Source organism: Phoenix dactylifera, chromosome 3 (assembly GCF_051530095.1).
Source record: "Phoenix dactylifera cultivar Ajwa chromosome 3, Ajwa_hap1_PhDact_Kaust_v1.1, whole genome shotgun sequence".
NCBI classification, from domain to species: domain Eukaryota; kingdom Viridiplantae; phylum Streptophyta; class Magnoliopsida; order Arecales; family Arecaceae; genus Phoenix; species Phoenix dactylifera.
In genome coordinates this window covers 52,363,426-52,375,295 of record NC_143192.1, presented here as the reverse complement: position 1 = coordinate 52,375,295, position 11,870 = coordinate 52,363,426, and the positions used below count along the sequence as shown (strand labels likewise).

Here is an 11,870-nt window from a genome sequence, read left to right as displayed (position 1 = left end):
ATCTCGATCAAGAAACGCAACCAAGAAAAAGAAACCTTATAGACTCATCCCATTTCCACCACCACCTCCACCTCCTTTTCTCCGAGCGGCAATAATGGCCTCCCACACAGTTATTCGCTGGGTAGATTTTGGGTATTTACACAGAATCAAGAAATCTAAATAATATCTTCCAGCTAGCTTTTTTGGATAAGGTTCTGAATTATTACAAATGGTATTATAGCGGATCTGGCCCATAATCTATCTAGATTAAGAGACAAAAAATCCAAATAATACCATCCGGCCCATAATTTATTAGGGTTGTAAATTTTGGATATTTATACAGGATCAAAGCATCCAAATAATTCCATCCAACTAGTTATTTTGGATAAGATCTTGTATTATTACAGAAATATAGTATGCATTCAACGATCGTTGGTTATGACAATGTCATGGTTGCTTGTGCACCGTTCATTTCAACATTTACGTGCTGTTAATTTGGTTAACCCGCATTGATTCAAAGCGGAAAATTCCAGCTTGTTAAGTCCTTTTGTAATGCCAATGTATGTAATATAATCGCAACGGAGGATCCATTTTTTTATCCCACCCAGCCATCAATCATTTGGATCACCACCGTTAATCAAGACAGTTTTGCGGCTGTGATCTTAGATCCGGTTACATGAGAGTATCGGCAATCTCTCCATAATTTGATTATGGAAATTAGTAAAATAGTCGGTGGAGCGGAAAACCGGGTTTTATATGTTCGTTTCGTTCGCAGCTGTGTTCCTGCAAGAATCGGAAGGGCGCCATCTCGATCAAGAAACGCAACCAAGAAACAGAAACACTAAAGACTCATCCCATTTCCACCAGCTCCACCACCACCACCACCTCCTCCTCCTTTTCTCCGAGCGGCAACAATGGCGTCCGGCGAAACAAGCAGCAGGAGGTGGGTCCCCCGATGGCCCGATCTCTCTACCGATATCCTGGACGTCATCGTCAAGAAGCTCACCCGCGCCTCCGATTACCTCCGCTTCCGTTGCGTCTGCAAGTCCTGGCGCTCCTTCGCCAAACCCACCAATCTTCCCCCCCACTTCCCTCTCCTCATGCTCCCCTACGACCCCCGCTCCCTACACCGTCGCGTTCTCAGCGTTCCCACCAGAGAGATCCGCACTCTCCCCATCCCCGATGTCGTCCACAAAGTAACCCTCGCCTCCGCCCGCGGTTGGCTCCTCCTGCTCGACCTCGTCCCCGCGGGCGGACGCCTCTTCTTGCTGAACCCCCTCACCGGGGCCCAAGTCCAGCTCCCTCCCACCGATGGTTTCTTCCACCTGACCGGCTTCGAGTTCTCTCTGGTCCATCAGAAGTTTCTGAGCATCAGGCGCGGCATCCACTCCTCCACGAGCGTCCTCGATTACTCGGTCATTTTCCCGTGGAAGGCGTGCTTGCTTTTGAGCCCGAACTTGGACCCGAGGGATTCCGTGGTGGTGATCGCCGAGTGCTATCGTAACTCCCGTGAAATCGCCTTCTGTAAATTGGGAGATGAATCATGGACCGTGATGAATACCGGTTTGGTCACTGAGCTCGTCTCCATGGCGCACCATGAGGGGAGCCTCTATATGACCGACATGCAAAACAATGCTTCGGTTTGTAAAATTGCTTCCCCTTCGAACCCTGAGCCGATCAATTTGCCGAATATTGATCTTGAGGAGTGTCGTCTGTTTTTCGTGACAACATCTACGCAGCTGTTGTTATTTGCCCAATATGATGTAGATCTTATCCCCAATGATGCTGATTTTGATGATGAACATTTCGATCATTGTTTTGGAATATTTGAGTTGAAGCAGGGGAACGCACCCGGATGGTATAAGATCGAAGGCATTCGTGGCAATAAATACCTAACAATGGAGCTATTTCCGAGCTACCTTGTTTTCAGTTGGGCAATTCCCGGACGCAGAGGGGATTGCATTTTCTATAGCGGGGCTTCTGGCTTTTCATATAGACAGCTGAAGAGCGATTTTCATGAAATGGATGCTCTCGACTTCGGGACCAGCAACTATGATCGTATAGTTCCTGCTTCGGGGACATCCTCGGATGAGTGGCTGCCTCCTGTTTGGATCGAGCTCAATCTCTGCAAAATGTTGGAATAGAGTCCAGTTCAGGTAATGCTTGAAAACCATCTTCTATACTTTGAATTTATTTTACAGTCTTGGTTAATTATCTGATTAGATGTGAGTTGGCATTGTGTGGCTTCCTGAAACTATTTTCTGGAAAAGGAAAATAACAATGATTCAGAACTCAAATTGTAGTTTGATGATATTGCAGTTTATGGCTTATGCTCTGCCAATTATGCAATCATTCCTACAGCACAGTTTTGCACTTAAACTGCTGAGCTGAAATATTTGATCTGCTGTACTTTTCCTCGCACTGGAGCATAAATGTTGTTAAACAAGCAGCTTAGTGCTGGTACATTGATAATCTCATATGCCTTGATAGAAATTTTGACTTGGCATGACGATACAATGCACACTTGCTTTCTGCAATCTCCTATGTAGAACAATGATTCGCTTAATGTGATTTTCCTCTCATGACACTTTTGATTCTTATCTATATGGGACAGAAGTTTCAATATTTCAATTTTTATCTTTTTTTTTTATTATTCTTGAAAGGTGATGTAGGACTCACTAAAATTTTAGTTGAGTGATGTTTCAGTAAATCATGCTTTATGAACCTAGGCATGTGATAGGTGCGTTTGAAGTCCTTAATTTTTTTGCTTTGCAGTTCGTTTTATCCTTTTCAGTTTGAATCTCCTTTGAAATCATGCGATGACAATGCTTTATAAGTAAAAAAGTTTAATTAGGTTTAGGAATTAGATTGATGTGCCAATTGCCTTTTTGTGTTCATAATGATTTCCACGAGCCATTGCTTTGTAGGTTGATTCATCCTTATTAACTAGCTTGTGGCTCAATAATTTATATTACACCAGTCTTCACTCTTCAAACATTTTTTGCTTTAACAATTAATTACATTTTAGTCATGTATGTTAAAGTTTTTACCCCACTTAGTCTACATCATTTGTTATCAAAGCTCAAAAGCAATATAAGAGGAGCCATTTCATACAGACCAACAATTTTCTAGTTGAGATCATAATTTGCTAAGTTGGGCTGCTTAAAAGGCTATTTGGTGCGTATGATGCCTATTTAATGGATGAATTAGCAATGAAAACCATGCTTTGTCTATAGACCCTAATACCCTAATATAGGCTAATCTTGTAGAAGTTTCTTAGTTATAATAATGCAAACTTCTAAGTATTCAGACCCACAAAAAAAAGGAAGAAAAATAGAACTGAGAATGTAAGGGCATGTGAAACCATGAAAGAGCAGGGTACAGAAAAAGGTATAAAAAGATTGTTGGCACATAGTGTGATGATCTGTGCGGGCGTGTGTTTAGTCTCATATCAGTTATTCGCTGGATAGATCTTAGGTACTTATACCGAATTAAAGAACCCAAATAATACCTTCCAGCTAGCCATTTTGGGTGAGATCTTTGGTTGTTACAAATCGTATCAGAGCGGACTTGGCCCATAATATATGTGGACTGGAGGACACTGCAACATGGATCCATTGAGCTGACTAAGGGCTGATCATTTGTGATTAGATTTGAATGAATTTGAACCCTTAACCCGACGGGGACGTCAGACTTAAACGGGGGGAGTATGTGAGGACCTGTGCGGGTGTGTGTTTAATCCCACATCGGTTATTCGCTTAGTAGATCTTGAGTACTTATACAAGATCAAAGAATCCAAATAATACCTTCCGGCTAGCCATTTTGGGTGAGATCTTGGGTTGTTACACATAGGATGATGATTGATAGATATTCTCATTGAAGACAGAGGCTTGGAGTTGTGTCTTAAGGTTAGGAAAGAGGATTGAGAAGAATTGGATAATCTTTCTACCAAAGTTTTGAGAAGATTGGGTGGGATTTCAATGACAACAAATAGCTAAATGGGTAAAATGATATACAAATCTGGCCTCGAATAAATATGGCATGATGGTACTGCACATACGTTTTCCACTTAATGCTTTCTCTCCTCGTCAATGACTACCCTGACATGGTCTATTAACAAATGCCTTGATATAATGATTTCTAGATTTCAGAAACTAAAAAAGAACATGGGTTTGAAGTCTCCAGTGATCCATATAGTTTAGCTTTTAATGAGTCTCTGTTTCAATTATGAAAGTATGCATGCTCACTAATTAGCTCTAAGGGAGAGAATCTGAAGTTTAGGATCTTTCATTGGACTTCAAAAATGTTGGTCGAGTAGAGACTTTGTTAAGAAAATATTCAAATGAACGCTCTTGAAATTTGAATATTCTGTAGGATGTTTTTTGAGGAAATAATTTGTTGGATGAGTTTCTTAGAAAAAGTTTGAACCAAGCTGCTAATATCCTGCATCAAGCTTGGGGCACGCCCTTAATAGCTGGAAATTTCTATCCAAGCTACCAAACCCTTAAGTATCTTAAGCTGTAATTAACCACATGGTTGATTACCAGATCTGAAAGCATATTTTGTACAGAATTTATCCATAGATCACTAGAAAAGAAATATTATATTCAATGAAAGAAAGAAAAGCTAAAGAAAAAGAGATAGTCAGATTGTATGGTGGAAATTATAGGACATTATATAACTATCTCATGATACTATGATATAGAGGGATAGATAGGTAACTATTATAATTAATCTAATCCAAAAGGCAATGATGTCCTCAGAGATGTGCAAAGGTCACTTCTGAAAAGACAACTTTGGAATGGGGAAACCTAATTATTATGTCACATGTTTAGTAATTTCAAAATGATAGTTCTGGGGAGAGAAATTTTTCACCCGGTGAAGACAACATCCATATCCAACATACTTTGATTCCATGAAAATCCAACTTCAGCATGATAGGAATAAAATCATCTGAAAACCACCAACCCTATGCTCATCTCTTCAAATCTTATTTCTCAATTCACATATTTTTTTTCACTTCCAAACTTGTGATTTGCACTTCTTCATGCTAGCAAAAAAAAAAAAAAAAAAAAACTCGGCAAAGGTAGGAGAAAAAAAAAGGAAAAACCAATCCCACTCGATGAGTTATTCTATTTTGGAAATATGTATGCATATATAAACATGTGGTGACCCATAGTGGCTTGTATAGTATGTACAACTGCGCTATGCTATAGTATTGGCTAGATCTCTAACTATGAGATGTACGCAATTGTGTATGTGTCAGGTGTTTATTGTCCAAGAAGTAAATACTGTGCAATACTAAGAGCAATCTAGGAATTAAATGTTAAGTAGCGAAGAATATAATTTCTCCTCTTTACTTTGCTAGGTTATAAAAGTAAATTTTCATATGTGATATTTCAGAACAAGTCATGATTAGCACCAAGTTGGATGACAGAACCTTCTAACATGACAATTTTACTTGGCTGGGAATTTTTTTTTCTTGTTGACTTTTGACCACCGGTGCTTCTTTGTCAGTCTCATTAATGGTTATGATTCGATAGTTGACATTTGGAACTTTCTTTGTTAGTGATTGATCTTTCATATCTGTGATCCACAACTTGCTCAATTCTTCTGCTCCTCTGGTTTTACCATGTCCTTTGTGTAGTGTATATACGGAGAAAATTATGTTGATGCTGCACTATTTTCTTGTTATTTTATCCTTTCTGCAAGACATCCACGCTTTAGTCAGATAAAGGTGATCCTACTTATTAAAGAAAGGCAAGAAAGTGTTGCAATGCATTTTTGCTGGTTGATATTACCAAATCAAGGATGAAGAAAGTGTCTTGGAGACACGGAATATTCAGATTATCCTATCTCCATAATCGAAGTTTAGTTTGATTTCTTAAGTCTTTGCTGTGCATGATTGCCATAATCACTTCCTATATTCTGTGATGAAATGTCTTAAACATTCATTACAGAAACCCTTCCAATCTATTGAAGTCCCTGTTTTTCTCATTTAGTTGTTTTCCACAGATACATTCTAGACTCTTTGGTATATCTTCTTCATTAGTTTTTTCAAGGAGATGCTGTGTGTAGTTTGTAACAAATTATTTTTCTATTACCTTCCACATCTGATGTATTTCTCTGGTTCATTTTCTCCCTTTGATTGATAATGAATGGCTGAGCTTTGCAGGACCTGCAAAAGCTTGAACCTAGGTGCAGCAGACAAGTCAAACTTGAATCTAGGAAGTGGCAACCTTTGCTGAAGCAGCACAGATGCATATATTTGTTGCAGTTCTAGAATGTATTTTTTTTTCACTTTTTCTCTAGTTCTTTTACTAGTTGAGAAAGTCCTCTCACTGAATGATACCATTTAAAGTGGAATTGTGGAAGTTGATCTAACCTTTTCTGTGGATGCCGACTATCTAGTAGTGATTACCTATGGCATCTCATATGTTGGGTTTTTAAACTTGATGTGACATGGGAGATTAGAGGTAGAATACATGGGTCCTCTTCCTTAGTCCACTGCATTATAGATGGTTTTTCATCTCCTTTTTAGCATTAGTTGATCTTTATAATATTAGTATCACATGCTACCAAGATTGCCTTGTTGTTATTACTCAGATGAAGGGGCAGCACCAGTAGTGGCACCGGTATTCAAGCTCATTGGGGTTAAGTCTTGATTTCTTGCCACGAGGATAATTTAATTGGTGGTTTTGGGAAGCATCCAACAAAGTTTGTGGTCATATCGGTTCAGGAATTTATGGCATGAGGCTGCAGCTTTGCTGTTTTCTTGTCCATGATTAATCAATCCTCTTGTTATTATCTTTTTTTAAGAAAAAAAATTGATGGAAAACTTCTAGTTGTCATCGTTGTTATCCTTCCACTTAATTGTCAGATTAGGAGCATCATCTAAGGAGAGGAATTTTAACTTAGGGCCATGGTCATAGCTGACCAAAAGGTGAAGAGATGGCTATGATTGTTATTTGCTGCCTATCCAAAGATGATGGTTAATAATATGATTCTTGTTCTTTAAAAATAATTAGTTCCGGGTGTTATCTGCCGGTGATATTGTATTCTGGATGGTGACATACACTGTTTCTCCAAGTTGTGAGGGTCTTATCTGACTCCAATTTCTGGGTTACAGCTTTCTTGTGCTTTTGTGAATGATCAAGCATGTTCTAGCAATAGTTGTCAATCTACTTGATTTTCAGACACAAGAATGGAAATATTTGTATTGGGATGTGGTCATAACTGACATAAAAAGGCTAGGTGATTCCATAGAATTGACGATTCTTGTTGTAGAATTCCAATGTTAGCTGCTGGGTGAGCAGGGCACCTGTCGCCTGATGACATCTTGCTCTGTCCGATTTTGTGACGACATTGTCATGGGAATCAGGTCGTCAATGGGCTTGATTTGTCTGTAGTGACGCATGGCATACTGGTTCTTATTTGCGAATGTGTTGTTCATCGTGATCTAGGCTATCAAATGGATTTGATTATCAGTTGAGATATAATTGCACATCAATTTAAAGGCGAAGATATTCTCATAGGTTGCATGGCTGATGATTGTGAGACCGGACTTTGATAGTTTTTTCTCCTAAATATGGTACATTCATATGCTGTTCATACACTACTATTAGCTGTGAAGAATACTTCGGTATACGATTTATATGTATTATATCATTTCCTAAACTTGTCATCATTCTAAGTTGCTCTGTACTGTCATTGTTGTAAAAAGAGGAGAGAGGTGGGGATTGCTTCAGCCTTCAAGGCCATGGAAAGCCCAAGGAAAGCTGTTTGATGAGTTTGGCATTGGAGGGAATGATAGACCCACAGTGTGTGGGCAAATTACTCACATCCAACAGCAGGCACAAAAGACTTGCACCTAAATTGGGCCTTGCTTTTAATTCACACGCGGTGGCATCTTAAATGGAGATGGGTTTTTTCATCTCGCATGTTTACAATGTGCAAGTTTAGCATGTTCGTGGTTATCAAAATCTTTCTATAACATAAATACTAGTGCCAATATAATTAAAACCTATTATTTTGGGTTGCTTAAGATACGGGGGATTTTTTTTTTTTTTGTTAATGTCAAGAAACTGGGACAGAAAAAAGCCTAGCAAAAAATCAAGTTAGTGACTTCACCAACTTCTGAGCACTCTCATGATGATCCCAATTAGTTGAAAAGACAAAGCATTGAAGCGTGTTCTTTGGATCTACCGCCAGTCCATCGGACCTGTAGGCTCGGAAACTATATAGACAGACTAGTGAATTGTGGGATTGGGACTCCAAAGTCCAAACCACCATTCAGCGGTAGAAGGGGACGCGGCCATTACAGCATGAGATGGAATCACTCGCAGCACGCGCGAGGAAGTCTTCCATGCACGTCGCGCCCACGCCCACCGCCATCCCTCAAACAGCAGGTTGTTCAGGCTCTCTTTCCCCATCCTCTGTCAAATTGCCCACCTACACATGGTCTTCTCCTTGATTCCTCTTCTTAATCAAATAAGTGCTGCCCCAAAAACACGGCCAGAGAACCCTTAGGCTCAGAGGTGAGCTTCGTCTGTCAGCAAAGATTACGAGTGGAACATTTAACAGTATCTTTTGAACTCACAGCACCACAACTTGTTACAAATCACTCGGAACATTGAAAAAGAAAATGAAACAGAAGCAGCTATCGATCAAAAGTTATAATTTCTTACTTTTTACAAAAAGAAAGCCTTGGGATTTTTTTTTCCTAGTTATTGGGCCCGATAACTGAGACCGTACACCAAAGAAGCTATTTCCTACCATGAATGGAACACATGGTTGCTTACCTTTGGGCCATTTTTGCCGTCCACTTCTGAAGAGCATTGACTCAAAAAAAAAAAAAAAAAAAAAAAAAGAGAGAGAGAGAATAAAACCGGCTAGAAAAGGAAGGTGAGATCGATGTCTGATAATGTTCAAAAGTGCCTAGGCGTGTAAAATGCTCAAGAGGGAGAGGGGAAACCCTATTTCTCGAAAACTATTATATATTCCACTCCTTATTACCTAAGATAAAGTTTTCATTCATTTGTTTTAAAATTTTGAATAATTTAGTTCCTGCTAATTTGGATGTTGGATGGTTTCTCATAGCTGAAGTTTGAAATTAATCTTGGAGCTGATTGTGTTGGAAATTAAACATGAGAAAACCACTACTTACAGCTTGGGTGGTTTATTTTATTTGGAATTATGGAGATTCATTAAGAAATAATGTTTTTTTTTTTTTTTGCTAAAGCGGGCATTTCATACTATTCAAATATGGATACACCTAATAAAGTTAAAAAACAACAAATCTCGAAATGATCTGGGCAACTCTTCCTCCCGACCCACAGGGTACCCTCGGAGTGACAGGGCACATAAGAAGTCATCCAGTTTGCGGCCCCATTAGCCTTTCTGAACAGATGCCTGGCCTAAAAGGTTACATCATCACTCATCATAGCCTAAATATCTTAAAGCAGAGAGTGTCTTCCTCCATTGCCACTCGAGCCATCCTGAATCTAGCTGTTCACGGTGGTCGGGTCACTCTTATTAAGAAATAATGTTTACCTTCGGCCTTATTTTTCATATGGTAGTACTGTTTGGAGGGAACGTTCAAACCTCCACAAGGTGTTCGGCACGTAAATGCTATTCCAAATTCAAATGACATAGGTTCTTTGAATTGTTCCATCTTCAAACCTTACTGGTGAATACAAGGGCTTGACCACATAACTTGTGGACTATATATCTTGTAATTTTCCCAATCGAGTACCTGAGTGGTACTCGAGGCTATATTAAACATACTAGGTATATATCCAACAAGCACAAAAAATAAATAATAAATAAATAAAAGGAACTTATTATAGTGTAAATGAACCTTAGCTTTGTAAAATGGATTGAAAGTCGAATCAGGCTGAGGTCTTCATGCATTTTCCCTGAGGACTTCAACTTTATGTAACCCACGGGTTATTGGAGAAGCATGTGAGCTTTTGACATGGGTGGGATCTCTTGGGGAGGTTGGGGAGAGGTCATGGATTATGAGGACAGCCCATGTGTAGTGGTGGAAATACCAAGTCTCCATCCGAGAAGTGATAATAGCAACAAAAAGAGCGACCAACCTCCTCCCTAACCCCACTTCCAACTAAGCTTCCACCATAAGGATGTAGAAGTGGAAGGTAACCAAAGCTCACAACCACAACTTTTTCCCTACCCTTCCCTTTCACCACCTTCTGATCTATTGCTTCCGGAAGCTCGCTCTCCTGCACATTAAAGTGCTCGTGGATCATTTTTTTCCCCTTTTATTAGTTTTAGCAATATGTAAGCATGCACCTTTTTATGACACACACACAGTGGCTTGATAAGTCTCTAAAGCAGTGTCGGTAAATATGCATGGTTCGGTGGATGATTACTTGGCATGAGTCCTCCACGCCATGGATGGTTGTATGGTCTCAATCATGCGTGGCCAATTATGAGGGGCCGGTTTTGGCTATCTTTCTTGGGTAGCACCTAACCTCTGGTCCAGGGTTAGGCAACTACCCTAGAAGGCAATGGAACCGCGCCATGATTGCACAGGTGGGATACCAACTAGATTCTTGGGTTGGACGACGGACGGGCTTAAACTGCCGTCGCCCCTCTTAATGCTTGAGGATTGGACATCAGATCTCATGCTTTTGCTTCCGAGGTCTTATAACGTTTGTGACGGAAATAAACTTGCATTTACTACTTCATGTTCAGATTTTATTTTATTTTTTTCTAGAGCGGATGACTCATATACATCTAGTAAATAGTAAATCTCGGATTACTCTACGCAGCACTTTTTTTTCCACGCATAAGGCTTCCGGCATGATTAGTCATGTACAAAGCCACCCAATTTGCAGCTCTGTCAGCCATTCTGTAGATATGTTTGGCCTGAAAGACAATATCGCCACTCACCATGATCCGAATATTTTAGAGCAGGAGGTGATACTCTCCGCGCCACTAATACCTCTTGGACCAGCCGATCAAGAAGGATTGCTCTCTATACAACCCAGTTCCATATGACACAGCTCTGTACAACTTTTTGAGATAGAATTCATCAAAAAATACATCATTCAAAAAATCAGCTTTGGCAACTCTCTCTCTCTCTCTCTCTCTCTCATGCGTTAAGGCTTAGTGCTCGAGCTCAATTTAAATACCTAATTATGAAAGGTGCATGAGAAAAGAGCATGAATTTTTCATTTTTTTTGCACTCTTTCATTTGCAAACTAGCAGGTCTACTGTAAGCACACAGATTAAAATAGAGATATAGATTAGGAGGATCTAAAATCTCACGTCCAACACGTAATTCACTCATTTTTGACAAACTAACCTAACACGTTTTTACCGGCACATAATTAGGCCTGGTCACCCCGAAAGATGGAAAAAGTACGTCATTGGATGGATGTTTGAAAGGTGGCTGAACGAAGCATTTATGAAATCACGAGCTGAAATTCCGTTCTATGCCAACTATTGTAATACAATTCCTATATATGTATTATGACCTCTCCTGCTATCTATATTCCCTTGCAGATAATTTTGCATTGTAGAACAGAGGCTTTTGCTCAAAAGCACTTCTAGACCCGTCATATTCAATAAAAGGTGATTTGATCCAAAATATCTCATCCAATTATTAAAAAAAATCTGTTATATTAGCTACCAACATTTTTTTTGTGAAAATCTATGTATTTAGTCTCACATCAGCTATATGCTGGATACTTATACGGATCCAAGATATCCAAATAGTATTTTCCAACTACCATTTTTTGGATGACATTCTAAACTATTATAAATAGTATTAAAGTAGACTTGGCCTATAGCTCATATGGACTAGAGATATTATAATATTGGAGGATTGAGCAAGTTTTCAGCTAGGGGAGGTTCTGGATTGTCAC

The 11,870-nt window shown here is 39.4% G+C and overlaps 1 protein-coding gene across 2 annotated transcripts; it reads left to right on the top strand.

Annotated features, from left to right (window-relative positions):
* Window positions 1-731: 731 nt before the first annotated feature.
* LOC103706179 (putative F-box protein At1g44080) lies at window positions 732-7,003 on the top strand. 2 transcript variants are annotated; one of them, XM_039117860.3, is made up of 2 exons: window positions 732-2,135; window positions 2,299-7,003. In XM_039117860.3, the coding sequence occupies exon 1, from the start codon at window positions 894-896 to the stop codon at window positions 2,121-2,123; it is 1,230 nt and encodes a 409-aa protein (XP_038973788.3). In that variant the 5' UTR covers window positions 732-893; the 3' UTR covers window positions 2,124-2,135; window positions 2,299-7,003. The 2 variants fall into 2 exon arrangements, with proteins under 2 accessions (XP_038973788.3, XP_008788439.4); XM_008790217.6 differs by having other exon boundaries at window positions 734-2,135; window positions 6,155-7,003.
* Window positions 7,004-11,870: the final 4,867 nt, after the last annotated feature.